Source organism: Lepidochelys kempii, chromosome 21, assembly GCF_965140265.1.
Source record: "Lepidochelys kempii isolate rLepKem1 chromosome 21, rLepKem1.hap2, whole genome shotgun sequence".
In the NCBI taxonomy this organism is placed as follows: Eukaryota; Metazoa; Chordata; order Testudines; family Cheloniidae; genus Lepidochelys; species Lepidochelys kempii.
In genome coordinates, this window is record NC_133276.1 from 9132536 (window position 1) to 9150818 (window position 18283).

Here is an 18283-nt window from a genome sequence, read left to right on the forward strand (position 1 = left end):
ATGAAGTGGTTCATCCTGGCCTTGGTTTGCCTCCATCTCTCAGAGGGACTGGTGAGGTGAGTATCCCAGTGCCGGCACTGGAGTGATGAGGACATAGAAGTACCTAGATAGGTAATAGACAGACATCCGCATTTCTGTATTCAGTTAAGCCATGCCCTTATCTTTCTTTAAACCTTCTACTATTTCTGTGATATGGGCAAATATACTTATGCCTCTGCAAGGGCTTCCTCACTTTGGTGGTAAAACATTGACCAAGATGAGGGAACAGCATCATGGCAGGGACAACATGACAGGTGATGGAAAGATGAACGCTTTCCTTGCTGATTTCTGAGTTCTCTTCTTCACTCTGTGCAGAGTCACACTGAGGAAAGGCAAGTCTGCTCGAGAGGTGATGAAGGAGAAGGGAGTGCTGGAGGACTTCCTGAAGAACCACAAAGTTGATCCAGCCAGAAAGTACCACTTCAATAATTACAATGTTGCTGATGAACCAATAGCTAACTACCTGGATGTGAGTATTAAGGCTCTCTCTCTCTTCTCTTCCTATCAGAGGCTCGTTCACCTGCACATCTACCAATGTGATATATGCCATCATGTGCCAGCAATGCCCCTCTGCCATGTACATTGGCCAAACTGGACAGTCTTCTATGTAAAAGAATAAATGGACACAAATCAGACGTCAAGAATTATAACATTCAAAAACCAGTCGGAGAACGCTTCAATCTCTCTGGTCACTCGATCTCAGACCTAAAGGTCACAATATTAAAACAAAAAGACTTCAAAAACAGACTCCAATGAGAGATTGCTGAATTGGAATTAATTTGCAAACTGGATACAGTTAACCTAGGTTTGAATAGAGACTGGGAATGGATGGGTCATTACACAAAGTAAAACTATTTCCCCGTGTTTATCCCCCCCCCCCCCCACTGCTCCTTGGACGATCCTGTCAACTGCTGGAAATGGCCCACCTTGATTATCACTAAAAAAGGTTTTCTCCCCCGCCCCCCCCCCAGCTCTCCTGCTAGTAATAGCTCGCCTGAAGTGATCACTCTCCTCACAGTGTGTATGATAACACCCATTTTTCATGTTCTGTGTGTATATAAATCTCCTCACTGTATTTTCCACTGAATGCATCCGATGAAGTGAGCTGTAGCTCACGAAAGCTCATGCTCAAATAAATTGGTTAGTCTCTAAGGTGCCACAAGTCCTCCTTTTCTTTTTGCAGATACAGACTAACACGGCTGCTACTCTGAAATCTCTCTTCCTTCACTATTCTATAGCTCTAACTAGCTATTCCTTCCTTATTACCTACCTACCCACATAATTACCTAATAAATCTATGTACTCATCTGGTCCCATTGGAGTAGTACCTATTTCTTCTTCTTTATGGTGATAAGTCAATAGAAGGTTTTGATCCCTCTTCTCGGACCTTGGAAAACTGTAAGTATTTGTAGAAAAGGTGGTTCTTGGCTTCTGCTGTTTATTTTCTGCTTTGTTACTCTCAAGTATTTGCTGTATGTTCTCTGGGACCTTTCCAGAGAACGGTGTTAGGATTGTAGTATAGGGCTGGGAGTGAAGAAATCTGGGGTCTGTTCCTGGCTGTGCTACTGAATTCTGGGTGAGCTTGGGCAAGTCACTTCCCCTCTCCATGACTCCTTTGTCCAGTATGCAATAGGGGAATAATGGTAAACGTCTTCTCTCACCCCTTGTGAAGCTTAGCTCATTAAGGCGCTAAAAACCTTTTGGATCCTCAGCTGGAAGTAGTTAGAGAAGTGCAAAATGTTATTTAAAAATTATTAATAGTGCAAAGGAATCCACCTGGCCACACGTCTTCTCTGTTTTGCAGTCCTTCTATTTTGGAGAGATCAGCATTGGAACTCCGCCCCAGAACTTCCTGGTTCTCTTCGACACCGGCTCCTCCAACCTGTGGGTGCCCTCTACATACTGCCAGAGCCAGGCCTGCAGTGAGTACTGCTTAGTTCCTTAGCGTTCGGTGGGTGCATGTCCTGGGTGCATTGTTCCTAAGAAGCATAGTCAAATTCCAACCAGGCAAGAAGAACTGGTCCTCTCAAACAGGCTTGGGAATGTCATCCACCCACATCTGCTAGTCCCTTTCTGGAGCTCTTCACTAAGCTATGGCGACAATATGGATCGCCCTTTCCTTATGAACAGGTATTATGGCATTCTAAAGACGTGGTCGCCAATGTCAGTGGCGATGCTGCAGTGTATTCTGAAGTTCAAGGAGTCACACTGGTAGACAACAACTGGTTTGAATGGTGTAACTATTGGCCAGCCTTCAGCAGATGTAAATTGACATAGGTGGGTTGATTTCAAAAGAGCTACTCTGATTTACAACAACAGAGGATCTTGCCCAAATTTCTTAGCTACTCTGGTGATGGGTGCAATAGAGATAATAAGATAGATAATGTCGGTGACGCGAGCACAGGGGGTCAGGCCTAAAGGTTAGAGGAGGAGGTGGTAGTCAGGAATTGGAGGTCAGGGTCTGAACCGGAGTTAGAGGCCCCATGAAAGAACCAAGGAGCTAGTCTGCTGTCTTAGGAGCTAGTTTACTGCCTCTTCTTAGGAGCTAGTTTCCTGCCTCTTTACAGCAATCAGGCCACCTACCATAGGCCAGCTGCGCTCTGCAGGCTGGCTCTGCTACAGGCCCTGGCTCCTGACAGATAGATAGGTACAGAAGACGGACCTTAAAAAATGCGGTGATGCAATTTGTATTAGTGCTCTTCTCTGTTGTGCAAAACCTCCTGGCCTAACTCTTGGATCTGTGCTTCCACCCCACGGGAAGTCAGCTGTTGGGAGGTGCTGCCTTGTCAGGCTACTCAGTTACCAGCTGGATGGGAGGTGGCCAAATCCAAGAGAGTCACCATGATCTTGTTTTTAATCTAGCTAATCATGCCAGGTTCAACCCCAGCCAGTCATCCACCTTTTCCAACAACGGACAGACCTACACCCTGAGCTACGGGAGTGGCAGCCTGACTGTGTGTTTGGGTTACGACACAGTGACAGTAAGTGAAATACGCACTGCCCTATCCTGCATCATCATTCACACAGTCCAAGACCAGAAGGCACCATTGCGATCATGGAGTCTGATTTCCTGTATAACACAGCCCCTAGCACGTTCCCAAAATATTTCTCAGAGCAGATCTTTTAGAAAAACGTCCTGTCTTGATTTCAAAATTGCCAGAATCCACCACAACCCTTGGTAACATATTACAATGGTTAATTACCCTCCTGGTTAAAAATGTATGTCTTATTTCCACTCTGAATTTGTCTATCTTCAATTTCCAGCCATTCGATCGTGTTAGACCTTCCTCTGTTAGCCTGAAGAGTCCATCATTAAATATTTGTTCCCGTGGAGATACTTTTAGGGTGTAATCAAGGCACCCCTTAACTTTCTCTTTGTTAAGCTAAACAGATGGATCTCTTTGAGTCTATTGCTATAAGGCATGCTTTCTAATCCATTTGAGCTGCATCTCTAAAATCATCAGACTGCATTAGTATTAAAAACAGCAGAGGTCATTGATAAAACTTTTCTCTAGAATATGTGACACGTTGCTCTAGTTTTACTGCATAGGACATTTATTTGAGGACACTTTATGAGCTAAATGAATCCATGATTGGATTCCATTGGTTTCAGTGTTGTGACGCCAGAGATGAAATTGGTCCTGTACATTTGATTTTTAAGTTGTTGATTGGGCCCTGTTAATACAGGACATAATAAGGGCTTGTGTACATGAGAAACTTGCACCAGTTTTAACTTAAGGTGTGAATTTAAACCGATTTAGTTAAATCCGTGCAAACCCCAGTGTCGACCGTCCTATGTCTGTTTAAGAGTGGCTTATTTGGGTGTAGCTGAATTGATCAGAAACATTAGATGGCACAGTCATCTGATTTCGTTACCGTAACTTTGTGTGAGATTCCAGGTGACAACAATTATTTTCTTCCCGGCTAGGTCCAGAACATTGCCATCACCAATCAGGAATTTGGTCTGAGTGAAGATGAACCTACCAGCCCCTTCTACTATGCTCATTTTGATGGGATTTTGGGAATGGCTTATCCTGCCATGGCAGTAGGGGGGTCCTATACACCTATGCAGGAGATGTTGAAGCAGGGCCTGCTTACTGAACCCATCTTCAGTTTCTATTTCTCCAGGTAAGATCTCTCTCTCTCAAAACCCATCTCTCTGAGTCTATTACCATATATAGCACTCTATTTTTCCATTTCTCTTTCACATTGTATCGGTCTGTCTGGCTGTCTCGCTCTATATCATATACCAACTTATCCACCCACTCTTTATCTGACTCTATTTATCTATACATCTGCTCGCCCGCCCACCGCTATGTCTCTTCACTCACTGGGCGACAGGGGATGGATTCCTTGATGATGACCTGTTCTGTTCATTCTCTCTGAATCACCTGGCATTGGCCACTGTTGGGAGACAGGATGCTGGGCTAGACGGATATTTGGTATGACCCAGTACGGCCGTTCTTATGTCCTATCTGTCTGTTTGTCTACTACCATAAGTACCCCTCTGTTTATTTTCTCTCTAACCATTGACCCCCCCACACACCCCACCTCACTCCCCACCCACATATATGTTACGCTCCTGCTCCATAGGAGGGTAGTTTCTGTGTAACATATGTCTGACATGTGTGACCATGCGTGTTTCCAGCCAACCAACATATAGTTACGGAGGAGAAATCATCTTTGGAGGCGTTGACACCCAGCTGTTCTCTGGCCAGATCACATGGGCACCTGTGACGCAAGAGGTTTACTGGCAGATTGGTATTCAGGAGTAAGTTTCGTTTGCAACCCCTCCTCCCGCCCTTTCCTTTCCTCCTTACGGTCTGCAGGAAGCCTTTCTGGCTATAATGAGTGGATTCAGTTGTCCTGTGTCAACTCAAGCTCTCTGTGGAGGAGGATGAATTTGGATCGGATCTGGATTTCAGGCACCCTCAAAAGGAGTTTGGATCCAGGTTTTTGATTCTAGTAATAATAAAAGCTCCTAACCTAGGCCTCTATTCTGCAAACCAATTTGAACTTTAAACACATGAGGAAATCCCGTTCATGTTAATGGGACTTAAGTGTTTACTTAAAGTGAGGCGTATGCTTAAGTGCTTTGATGAAAGAGATGGGCTTAAGCTTGTACTAAGAGTTAAGCATGTGCGTCTGTGCTTTGCTGAATCGGGGTCAGTGACAATGCTTGGCTGTATAGAATAAGGGTCCCTGGGCTGCAGGTTATCGTGTATCCAAAACCTTGTCTCATCCTGCATCAGAGGCAGTTCTTTTTGCAGACAAGTTGCTATAATGATGTTTCTTGTATTTCCTTCCTTAGGTTTGCTATCGGACAGCAGGCGACTGGCTGGTGCAGCCAAGGCTGCCAGGCTATTGTGGACACCGGGACGTTTCTGCTCACCATCCCACAGCAGTACATGGGGTACTTCCTGCAGGCTGTGGGTGCTCAGGAATCCAATGGAGAGGTAGGAGCAACAGGTGCCTTGCCATGCTGCCTAGGAGGTTTGTGCGGGATTTTGCAATGCCTGACACGAGGAATTTAAGACACAAGAAGATGAGAATGATGGGCTTTTCGGTGATCAGACAAGGGTTCTGAGAGGAGCTCAGGGGCTGGAGTCTTAAAGCTAAACGCTAACTCCATCTGGGGAACAGAAAGTCTCTCCTGAGTTTGCGGGCAGAGCTTCTGATCTCTCTTTCCCCAGTGTAAATCAGAAGTAACTCTACTGATGGCTGTGGGCCAGATCCGGCTGGTGTAAATCAGCACAGCTCTGGAGTTACGCTGATTTACACCAATTGAGGAGCTGGCCCAGTGTAAAATCAGCAGGAGATCTGAAGCAGGCTTGGTGAACGTAACCTTGCGGGTGTTCCCATGCAAGGCAGGGGAGCGTGTGTGGGGCTGGTGAAGCTGCTGCCCAAGCGAGGGCGGAGTGCAGCGGGGTGGTTTCTCCCCTCTGTTGGATAGAAGGGTCAATACCTGGCAAAGCTACTCGCCTCTATTGGAGGCCCTGTAAGGGCAGCTTCTGCTCTCCGTTGTCACAGTCGTAACCCTCATTTGTCTTTCGTTTCCACAGTACGTAGTGAACTGCAATGTCCAGAACATGCCGACCGTCACCTTCGTCATCAGCGGATCCCAGTTCCCGCTGCCCCCCTCTGCCTATGTCTTCAACGTATGTATTATTTTAACAGCATAAAACACCTTTATCTCACCCAGACAGTGGCCCAGCGGGGAGTCAGAGTTTCTGCGCAAATGCCGAGCCCTTTCTCCTGCACTGCCCCTCTGTGTTCCTGTCGTTCCTACCATCGCTGGAAATGGTGGGGTGTTTGCATTCCAACAGTGTGAGCTTGTAGGGCAGAGGTGGGCAAACTACGGCCACATCCAGCCTGTGGGACCGTCGGGCCTGGCCCCTGAGTTTCTGGCCGGGGAGGCTAGCCCCCGGCCCCTCCCCCGCTGTCCCCCCTCCCCCGCAGCCTCACCTTGCTGCGCTGCCGGTACTCGGGCCCACCGGTGGCGTGGCTGTGAGCTCCTGCCGCTCTGAGCAGCACGGTAAGGGGGCGGGGAGCGGGGGGTTTGGATAGGGGGTGGGGTCCGGGGGGGGGCGGTTTGGGGCGTGGGGTCCCGGGAAGGGGCGGTCAGAGGACAAGGAGCGGGGCGGGGAGGGAGGTTGGATGGGTTATGAGGGGGGCAGTCAGGGGGCAGATGGGGCGGGGGCCAGGCTATTTGGGGAGGCACAGCCTTCCCTACCCGGCCCTCCATACAGTTTTGCACCCCGATGTGGCCCTCGGGCCAAAACGTTTGCCCAGCCCTGGTGTAGGGCCTGCTCCCATCAGCCATTGCAAAGCTGCCACTAATTCTGCTGGGGCTCCTGTGGCCTACACAGCCCTCTGCCGCGCCAAACAGCAGCCCCGATGCGACCTCTCTCTGTTTTTCCCTCTGATAGAATAATGGCTACTGCACAGTGGGGATTGAGCCCACGTACCTGCCCTCCCAGAATGGGCAGCCGCTCTGGATCCTGGGAGACGTCTTCCTCAAGGAATATTATTCTGTCTTTGACATGTCCAATAACAGAGTGGGCTTTGCCCCATCAGTCTAGAGAAGCAGTTCATCGACTTGAACCAGACAAAGCCTTTCCCATTCCTCTTTTCCGCTGGACACTGATGGAATCAGACGACGTTCATATGGACAGATTGCATCCTCCTTAATTTGCCTTCCGCAGCTTTTCTTTGGCTTGCTTGCACCAAGTAGTGCTCTCCAAATGTATCGTTACAAATAAACTGCAGTGAATCAAATTGTCTTATGTCGTCTTTGGAGTTTGTGGAGTGAAGATTGAGCCCGGCTGTTTGTTTGTGGGTCCCACAACGTTATGATGGCACACAAACTACTCACTGGGGCACAAAGCAGCACGTTAACCTCTTTGGGTCCATCTACGCTGCCATAAAAACCCTGCAGCACCGAGTTTCAGAGCCCAGCTCCGCTGACTTGGGCTGGGGCTGCAGGGCTACAAATCACAGTGTCGAGGTTCAGGCTTGGGCTCTGAGACCCTCCCCACTCATACGGTCTCAGAGTCTGGGCTCCAGCCTCTGTTATCCACCCTGGGCCAAACTTTTGAAAGAGCTGGGCACTTAGGGTATGTCTACACTGCAATGCAAGCCTGGGCTCAGTCCCAGACTTGAGCCCAAACCCCTTTCTGTCTACACACAAATCCCTCAAACTCGGGCCTGGACTTAGGGTCCTATCATCAGCTTTCCTATTATAAATCAACCTGGGTGGTCTATGAGGGCCTGCTTCCAGACAGTTATAGCAACCTGCTTCTGGACTGGCAAGGCTGCCCCCTTGCATGTATTGTTACACTGGAGGGTTAGGCCAAGCTGCTCACAAAGTTCCAGAAATGTAGATTTCTTCATATGCAAGTTCTGGACCCACTGCTGGTCATCTTAGGTCAGCATGACAATGTGATTCCCCCCGCACTGTGCTTGTGGCCCTGCTCCATAGGGGGGTCTACATAGGGGGTGTCAGCGGCTATACTGGCTGTATTGAGCAGCATCAGCCAGTTCACGTCTGCTGTGTCTGTGTCCTCCTCCTCCTGATTCATCCATAAAGTTTGCCAGGTGCCTTTGGTGGGTCAGGAAATGCAGTCAAAATGTCCACAGGTGAGTCATGGAAGCTCTGCCTATTTCCTGACACAGGAGTGAAAGCGCAAGCCACAAAAGCTCTTGAAAAAGGCACCTCCTCCATGTTGCTGGCACCGCACAGACCAAAATGGTGGCTCAGCAGGCTGTCTTGGTGGGCTGTTCAAACTTCCTGTACCATGCTGGGCAGACAGGCAAGATTTCCCACTCTATGCCAGGGTCAAAGGGCTAGAGCAGGCACATTTCAGTAGGGTGCTGAAGGATCCGGGGAATGGTTGATTTGACTCATATCTGTGTGCTGCAGCGTGGGCACCAGAGCCCCAGGTTTGCACCCAGATTAGAAAATCCTTAACGTAGGGTTAACCATCAGTGTAGATGCTCAAGACCTGGAGTTTTTAAGCCAAGGTGAGCTGAGGTCCACTAACCTTGGGCTTACACTGCAGTGTAGACAGACCCTTAGTGGCTCCCATTGAGAACAATGGAGAATTCTTCCTGTATTCCTATTGGAAACCAAATTTCCGAATTCTCTTTCTTTGCACAGCTGTGATGGAGAGGCTGATAGTTACCTCGCTTACACAGGGGGCTGGGGAAGCTTCATTCACTGATGTTTGTGATATGTTTTGAGATTCGCAGATGGGAGAGGGCGTAACAGGACAAAATGTGGTTGCGGTGAAGGAGGGAAGGACCCACTATGTTCCTTACCCCCTTACCTACGTACAATATTTATATGCTGTGACGCTGCATGGACCTCCCAAGGCTCCGGTTCTGTTCCTAGCCAAGACTAGCCAAACCAGTGGAGTGGTACGTGGTGCCCCTGCCTTCCCATCGCGGCACCAGATTTGGTTTTGCCTGAGACTCATTACTGTTTCACACATTGCCAGTGCAGAACCTAATATGGAAACACATGCTCGGCCTTAGAGGTGATGGACTAGAACAGAGGTGGGCAAACTACAGCCCGTGGGCCACATTTGGCCCTCGGGACTGTCCTGCCTGGCCCTTGAGCTCCCGGTCAGGGAGGCAAGCCCCCGGCCTCTCCCCTGCAGCCGCAGTGCCACCAGAGCTCTGGGCGGCGGGGCTGCGAGCCCCTGCTGGGCTGAGCGGCTGCGAGAGCCCCTGGTGTAGTGTATTAAATTGCTCCCTGGAGGAATGTGCTACTTACTTACGCCCAGGGCCAGATTAAGACCTTTAGAGGCCCTAAGCACTGAACAGATTATGGTGCGCCCCCATAGGTAATTCAAAATAAAAACAATACTATAACTTAAAATAAAATTTTATTTTTCGAAATGACACAAAATGTACATGTATACTGAAATTAAAATAGCTGCTTTCTAGATTTTCTGATTGCAAAATTCTGGTTAAGTTCATCGAAGCTGATTCGACGAAGCATGTCCGCTTCCATACACAATAGGGAAAGTGAATCAAGTCTGTCCTGACACGTTGTTCTCTGAGGGTTTTTTATTCTTTTCAGCTGAGAAAAGATTTTTCCCATGATGACTACTTCGATGTTTTTTTTGAAATATCAAATATAAATTTTTTTTTAAAAAAAATCTAATTTTTTTTTGGTGCCCCCTGCTTTGCTAGTGCCCTAAGCACGTGCTTAGTCTGCCTATTGAGTAATCTAGCCCTGCTGCCAGTCCTAGTGCTCTGAGCAGCATGGTAAGGGGGTGGGGGTGGGGAGGAGTTGGATAAGGGGCAGGGAGTCCTGGGGAGCAGTCAGGGGACAGGGAGCGGTTGGATAGGTGTGGGAGTCCTGGGGGGGCCTCTCAGGGGGCAGGGTTGTGGATAGGGGTCGCGGCAGTCAGGGGACAGGGTACAGGGGGGGGTTGGATGGGTCGAGGGTTCTGGGGGGGCAGTCAGGGAATGGGGAACGGGGAGTTTGGATAGGTGTGGGAGTCCTGGGGGGCCTTTCAGGCAGTGGGGGTGTGGATAGGTGTCTGGGCAGTCATGGGACGGGGGGACTGGTTAGGGGCGGGGGGTCCCAGGAGGGGGCAGTCAGGGGACAAGGAGTGGGGGGGCGGTTGGATGGGTCAGGAGTTCTAAGGGGGGCAGTCAGTGGGAGGGGGCAGATAGGGGGTGCGGGGCCAGGCTGTTTGGGGGAGGCACGGCCTTCCCTACCCTGCCCTCCATACAGTTTCGGAACCCCGGTGTGGCCCTTGGGCCAAAAAGTTTGCCCACCCCTGGACTAGAAGAACTCATGAGCAGCAGCTGTGCAAACCCTGTGCCCACTGAAATCTGTGTGAATTCTGCCATTGACTTTAATTCACTCGGGATTTGGGGGTGCAACGCGGACAGACAGAAGCAGACAGCTCCGGTGGCTGAGGATTCAGGACAGAGGAGGGTTCCGTTATGTGATGAAGCTGGTGAGGGGGAGCTGGCTACTAAAACCAGTGGATGGGCGAAAAAACTCCATCAGCCATGAATGCTGCATTAGTTAATTGGCCTTTGAGCACCAATGAAAAGGGGCATCTGAGCTGGAGAACGTGAGAGAGATTAGATACCAGAGTATACAACATGGTTCAGTCTGTGTCCAAAGCCTGTCATCACTTATTGCACTACTAGAAGGTGTTCAGACACTATATCAATGAACATGGGATAAGAACCTCTATAGAAAAGAAATTCCTAGAAGGTGCAATGTGGCTTTTCTGGTATTCTGTTCCATTCAATGTCCTTTGGAAGAGACCCAAAAATCAGGGTGGTTTGATTCCAGGGAACTTTCATAAGGTGAAGGATTTGTCCTAGAGACCTTGTTGACATTATCGTTACTTAATATTGATTTTACGGAAGCACTTAGAGGCCTGAATTGAAACTGAGGCTTATTGTGCTAGGTTCTGTACACATATATAAGGTACAGAGCAGCAATTTAGCCCCTCTGAAGCAAAGAGATAACAGTGGTCCAGTGTCCAGTGGTCTGACATTTTGATAGCAGCTTGCTTTGTTGTAAGCAGCAGTTTGTATCGTAATCATTTGACCTCGCTATCTTAGAACCATAAGCCTGGCTTAATTTGTTAAACTACATTGAAATAAAACTCACTGTAAATCAAAACAAGAGCATTCACAGAGGGGTTTGCAGTGGTTTAATTAAATAAGTTTTAAAAGCTTTATAAGTTAAACTAATGCAACCTTTTCATGTAGACAAGCTCTGAATTAACCAGGGTATGGGTGGGTTAGGAATAATGTTGGCTACACTGACCATTACTAGGCATAAGTTCCACGGCTATATTTATATAGATAGATAGATAGATTATAGATATTTATTTGCTGTTTTTCATCTATATAGTGGCCTTGAATTTTCTTCTCTGAGGCAGTGTTTTCTCCACTAACTCCAGCCCCAGATCAAGTATATGCCGCTATTAAGAAAGGCATCAGATCAGCATCTAACCTTTGTGAGGTGCTTTATCTCAATTTTTTGAGCATTGCTTACCCTTAATAATGATACAGTCATTTGCGAATACAGACTAACACGGCTGTTACTCTGAAACCAGTCATTTGATTAAATTACCATCATTTTGTGTAAAATTTGAGTGTGGAGCAATTATTTTCTTCCCCTCTAGATCCAGAACATTGTCCTCAAACACCAGGCATTTGGCCTGAATGAGGATGAGCCTACCAGCCCCTTCTGCTATTCTTATTTCAGTGGGATTTGGGGAATGGTTTATCCTGGTTTAGTGATGACAGGACACAACACAGTTCTGCAGGAGATGGTACAAAGCAGGGCCAGCTTACTGAACCCATCTAGAGATTCCATTTCTCCCGGTAAGATCTCTGTCTCTCTTTCTATAATTCTCTATATCACCAAATGTTGTTTTCCTGTCTTGTCTGTGTCTGTCCATTCCTCACACACATCCATCAACTAACCCTCCATCCCCATGTATTTTATGCTCCCTGCCTCACAGGAGGGTAGCTGGGTTGGGAAGGAATTTTCCTTCAGGGCAGATTGGAAGAGGCCCTAGAGGTTTTTCGCCTTCCTCTGTAGCATGGGGCATGGGTCACTTGCTGGAGGATTCTCTGCACCTTGAAGTCTTTAAACCATGATCTGAGGACTTCAATAGCTCAGACATAGGTGAGAGGTTTATCGCAGGAGTGGGTGGGTGAAATTCTGTGGCTGCATTGTGCAGGAGGTCAGACTAGATGATCATGATGGTCCCTTCTGACCTTTATATCTATGAATCTATCTGATCCTTGTCTGATATCTGTTACCATTCGTGTTTCCTGCCAGCCAACATATAATTATGGAGGGGACATCATGTTTGGATGTGTTGACCCTCAGCTGTTCCCTAGTCAGATTACATGGACATCCGTTACTGGCAGTTCAGTATTGAGGAGTAAGTCCTGTTGGCAAACCTCTGTTATCAATGTGGGCATGAACTTTTCCTTCTTATTGTCCGTAGGGAGCCTCTCCAGATGTCATCAGTGGAGTCAGCTGCCCTGTTTAACTCATCCTCTCTGGGCAGGAGGCAGAACAAAGGAAGAAACCTCTGTGCTGTCCTCAAGATAAGATGGAGGGATTACTGCTTAAAGAGAGGTCTGAATTTGGCCCAGGTGAGCTTGGCGTCCGGATCTGGATTTCAGACACTCTCAAAAGGCGCTTGGAGCCAGGGTTTTCATTCAAGTAATGATAAAGGCGTCTATCCTAGGCCCCAGTTCAACAAAGTTCTTCAGCATGTCCTAGACTTCAGATACATGAAAGCCCTTAAAGTTAGCTGCATGCTTTGATGAACAGAGAGGGAGCTGAGCATGCATTGAAAGTTAAGCGAGTGCTTCTGTCCTTTGCTGAATTGGGGCCAGCGACAATGCTGGCTCTATAGAATAAGGGTCTCTGAACTGCCGGTTATCGAGTATCAGAAGCCTTGTGCTCTTGGCTCAGCCTGCATCGGAGGCATTCTCTTGGCTGAGAGACGTACACAGTGAAGTCTCTTGGGCTTCCCTCCTTAGGTTTGCTATTGGACAGCAGCCAAGGCTGCCAGGGCATTGTGGACACTGGGACGTTTCTGCTCACCATCCCAGAGCAGTACATGGGGGACTTCCTGGAGGCTGTGAGTGCTCAGCAGAACAACCAGGATGTAGGTGCTACACAGGCTTTGCACAGATGCTGAAGATATCCTGTGAGGATTTTTGCAATGCATAATACAAGGACTCCAAGACCATAAAGTGGGCTGTGGTGTGTTCAGACAAAGATTCCTAGAGGAGCCCAGGGGCTGGAGGCTTAAAGCTGGTGACAGCATTAACTACATTTGCAAGTAAGTGCAGCAAGTCCTTCCCTGAGTTTAACTTTGGAGAGAGAGATCCTGACCTCCCTTACATCACTATAAATCAAAAATAAATCTGCTGAAGCCAGAGGGCCCTGTCACTGACTGGTATACATCGACATAGCTCTGCTGAAGTCAGAGGAGTTATGTTGACTAACCTCAGCTGGCCCAGTGTAAAATCAGCAGCAGATCTGAAGCAGGCATGGTGAATGTAACCTTGCTGCTGTTCCCATGCAAGGCAGGGGACAGGGGAGCAGGTGTGAGACTGAAGAAGCTGCTGCCCGTGTGATGGCAGAGTGCAGCAGGGTGGTTTCTCCCCTTTGTTGGACAGAAGGGTCGATACCTGGCAGTGCCATTCTCCTCTGTTGGTAGGCACTGCAAGGGCATCCTCTGCTCTCATTTGTTACAGACTTAACCTCTCTGTTTCTTTGCTTCCAGAGAACATGGCTGACTGCAGCAATGTCCAAAATGTGCCGACCATCACCTTCATCATTAATGGATCCCAGTTCCCTCTGCCCCCCTGTGCCTATGTCTTTAATTTTTGACTTAATGACATAACCAACTTTTATCTTACTGAGACAGTGAACCAAGCATGGGTGTCAGAGATTCTCTGCAGATTCAGAGACCTTTCCCCAACACTGCAGCTCTGCTAGACTGTCCTTTCTAACAGCACTCTAAATGATGGGGTTAGTTTTCTAGCAATGTGACTTTCTAGGTACCTGCTCCTGCTCCCATCAAAGCCACTGAAATCTCCCTGTGCTTCAGGATTTAGGCTATGTAGTCAAACAATAGCATTGAAGCTGCCTCTGTCTGTTTTCTCTTTTACAGAAACATGGCTGAGGTTGAGATCACTTACTTGCCTTTACAGAACAGACGACCCCTTTGGATCCTGGGTGATGTCCTCCTCAAGGAATACTATTCTGTCTATGACATGGCCATCAAGAGAGCGGGCTTTGCCCCATCAGCCTAGTCAAACAAGGAGTCAGCTGGACAAAACCATGCCATTCCCTCTCCTGTCTAAATCTTCTCTCCTGGATGCTGATGGAATCAAACTAAGTTTATATGGACAGACTCTATCATTCTAAATGTACCATGGACACTGTGTGAACCTGCCTTCTGCTTTTGTATATTTATCAGTGCTCTCTACATCTATCATTGCAAGAAAACAGCAATGAGTCAAATTGTCTCTTGTCTTCTTTGGCATTTGTTGAGTAAAGATTTAGCACAGCTGTTTATTTGTGGGTCTTGCAGCCTTCTTGTCACATACAAACTAGTAAGTGGGTATAAAGCAGCAAGTTAATCCCTCTGTCATACGTTTCTGGACAGGCTTTCAAAATAGCAGAGACCTCAGTAGCTTCCCAGAGAGAACAATGGAAAATCCCCACTATATTCCTGTTGGGAATAATGGGTACTAGTCTGTGCTGAGCACTTGTAAAACTCCTGCCATTTCATTTAAATGCTTAAATAGGAACTGAGCTTTATGGAAAATATGGTCCTTCCTAGTCGACTTTTAATTAAGGGCCACACTTGCCAAAGCAGCTTCTGAAATGGCACTAACAGATTTCCAGGTCTATGTTTCTACATGCACAGATATCGGGTTGGAGCTTCAGCTAGTGTAAATCAACCTAACTGCATTGACTTCAGTGGAGCTGTGCCACTTTACATCAGCTGACGATCTGGCCCTTGGATCTTTGCACACAAACTGGATTGGGGAAAGGGAAACCTTGTGGTTGAGGCACAAGACTGAGCTTATGATGAAGTGATGAAGTGAGCTGTAGCTCACGAAAGCTTATGCTCCAATAAATTGGTTAGTCTCTAAGGTGCCACAAGTACTCCTTTTCTTTTTGCGAATACAGACTAACACAGCTGTTACTCTGAAACCTGTCAATGTTTGTAGAGTGCATTGAGATGATCAGCTGGAAGGAGGCTGAAAAAATGTCAACTGTTATGATGTGACTGCTCCGATCTGGGTGCAACATACAGAACTGTTTGATTTTCATGTGTAAATGCAGTCTGCACACACAAGTCCAGGTGTTTGCATGCGCACACACAAAAACGTAGAGGTGAAAATGTACGGATACAATTTTAGGGGTTGTCTGAAGGTCTTTTGAAAAACTTCATCCTGAACAGCTGCTCTCAGTTCAAGATGAGCCTGAATTGCGGGAAGGGGTGTGGAGTGGAAAGTTCTAACCCACCCAGACTTTGGGACAAGTTGGCTTTGCTTATGAACTGCTAGCCTCACTCCATGACTCATCTTCAGTCCTCATATTCTATCTCTTTATTACTAACATAGAATCACAGGGTGGGGTGCAGGGCTTTACGATCCCTGCCTGAGATTACACTGTGAATCAGTGACAAAATGGGGAACAGCGCCCAGGTGTCCTCCTATCCCTTCTGCTACTTCAGCGTGTTACGTGAGTGTAACTGAAAGCTGGCTTTGGCTCACTGAGCACGCTCCTTCGAGAGACATATCGTGCTCAAGGCACCAGGAACAGCCTAACTGTTTATTATGCATAACTTGTGATTGTTATTACCATGTACTGGAAGGTTTCATCTCACATTACTATAGGGGGGTTTCCCATGTGATGCAATTACAGACAAATTCCGTATTTGTCATTCCCCTGACCCCTTCCACATTCAGCCACTCGCCAACCCTTTCTGGATGTGTTCCCAGAATCCTTTGAACTGGTTCCCATGCCTAATCAATGGAGGTAGCTGGGGTATCAGGGAAAGATGGTTTAAGAGATGCTTTTGAGGTCTGAGCAGGACCCAGTTGCAGCCAATAGGGCAAACCTGTTTCAGGAATGGAGCTGGTTCATGAACTGCTGAGGTGAGCAAACATTGTACTTCTTTCTCTTCTCTCATCTTCTCTTCTCTTGACCAAACTTTTATACTGAAGAAGTGTGTTAGAAGTGGGGAGCCTGAAGACTGAATTCCCTTCAGGTGATTTAATCTATCACTTGTCACCAACACTGGGCAGGGGAACCTGCAAGTCCTCAGTCTGTCCCTGGAGCACCTGCCTTGGCAATCATCATAGGCCCATGGAAATAACTTAAGACATTTCTATTTTTCAATATTTGGGGAGTGGTCAGGTACTATAGCGTCGGAGACCATGTTGGGGGAAGAGATGCAAGCCAGCTCTTTAACATAAACATAATGAAATTCAATTGGTGGACTGGAACTAGATGAATTTAGATTAGCAATAAGGTGTACTTGTTTAAATGAGTGTTAAATGAACCACTGGGCTAATTTATCTAGGGACGTGGTGGGCACTCCATTGCCTGAAGGGTTTAAATCAAGCCTGGATGTCTTTCTAAAAGACGTACAGTCTATGGCTTGGGTTATGGTGGAGGTCAAACTAGATGCTCATCGCGATCCCTTCTAGCCTTAAAAATCTGACCATGTAAGCAGTAATGCAGGTAGACAGGCAGGCTGAGAGGGTGAATGAAAGGGGACATGAAGAAGCAAGAGGGGAGGCTGAAATGAAAATAGCAAGTTACCACTTTTCTGTGCCTCAGGACACATGGGTTTGTTGGGCCCTGTAGACTCCATACCTGCTGTTTTCTGTTTCATGAGCTCTTAAAAAGCCTTCTTGGATTTTTCTTAAGCAAAACATACCTGGTAAATCAAGGTGAACCTTTGCCACTGTTTATTCAGTTTGTGACTGATAACTTTCCTTGGAGTGAGTAAGAGGACAAATCTTATCTGTCCGCTCCCACTGAATAGCAGGGGACTGATAAGCACAATTTCCAAAACTGCCTTTAAAAACTTAGTGTGGATTAAAATGTGTTAGTAGAATGCTGACAAACCCTGGTCATCAGCGGGCAGGATTGAACCTGGGGCCTCTGGAGCTTAGTGCATGAGTCTACAGCATAAGCTAAAGTCTGTTAGCTAAGGTTGTAGAGTAGACTCATTTTACCGCTCTCTCTTAAGTGGTCTTGGTGCCACTAGGTCGGACAGAACACCACACTCAGAAGGTGTGCGGGTTACATTAGGATAACCCTTCTCCATGCTGAGAGCATGCAAACTCAACTATACCGGCCCAGATGGGATTAACAATGCGTGGATTCTGGTATATCAGCCTGGACACAGCAAAGCACCCAAATACAATTGAATTGAATGCTTGTGCATTCAAATTACAAAACCATATATAATGTAAAGCATTGGACATTCAAATGAATATGTCAGTCACCTTATTTGTATGTGAAATCAGATGACAGGCGTTGGGGTTGACTTTCTAGTTTAGAAATGCATGCTCTGTATGGCATTGTGGGATTGCCTTGGAGGACTGACTAAGACAGTCCTGTAAAGCCTAGACCATGTTGTTTCTAACCCTATTTTAACCTTGTTCAGTCAAATCAAGATCAAGACCAGCAGAGGTCAGAGATGTTTCTTTAACAGTATTTAGAATCTGGAAACTTCAGCACCAAAGTACATACCCCGACCACTACTTGAGCTAAAGGAGTAACTTCGTGAGCAAATGACAGAAGTAGGCTGTTATCCTATACGTAAACCAGCCACTAGAAGAGGGCATAACCCATACTTTACAAAAATTTTACATTAACACGTTAAAAAACATGTTATTTTCATTTAAATGGTTTAAAAGCCACAGGAGCTGAATGCTCTGATTGAGGTTGTAGATCTGGTTGTAATGCCGTTGACTTCAGTGGCGTTATTCCAGACTCATTTTGGTTTAAATCAGAGCAGAATTCACCTCACAGCATGGACAAGGACTGAAATATTTAAACTCTGGTGAAGTGTCTCATAAATGAAATCCATTTTGCTTAATTTTATAAACACACCCACCATCTAATGGATGTTTTATTTTCTGAAAGAAACTTTAGACTGAGGTGACTAAAATAACTGAGTCTTTTGACTTC

The 18283-nt window shown here is 46.9% G+C and overlaps 1 protein-coding gene across 1 annotated transcript; it reads left to right on the forward strand.

Moving 5' to 3' along the window:
- LOC140901212 (pepsin B-like) lies at window positions 1-7121 on the forward strand. The gene is made up of 9 exons (XM_073319633.1): window positions 1-56; window positions 355-508; window positions 1844-1961; window positions 2902-3020; window positions 3968-4167; window positions 4688-4810; window positions 5351-5495; window positions 6102-6197; window positions 6969-7121. Exons 1-9 carry the CDS (start codon window positions 1-3, stop codon window positions 7119-7121), a joined length of 1164 nt encoding a protein of 387 aa, XP_073175734.1.
- The last annotated feature ends 11162 nt before the right edge of the window (window positions 7122-18283 follow it).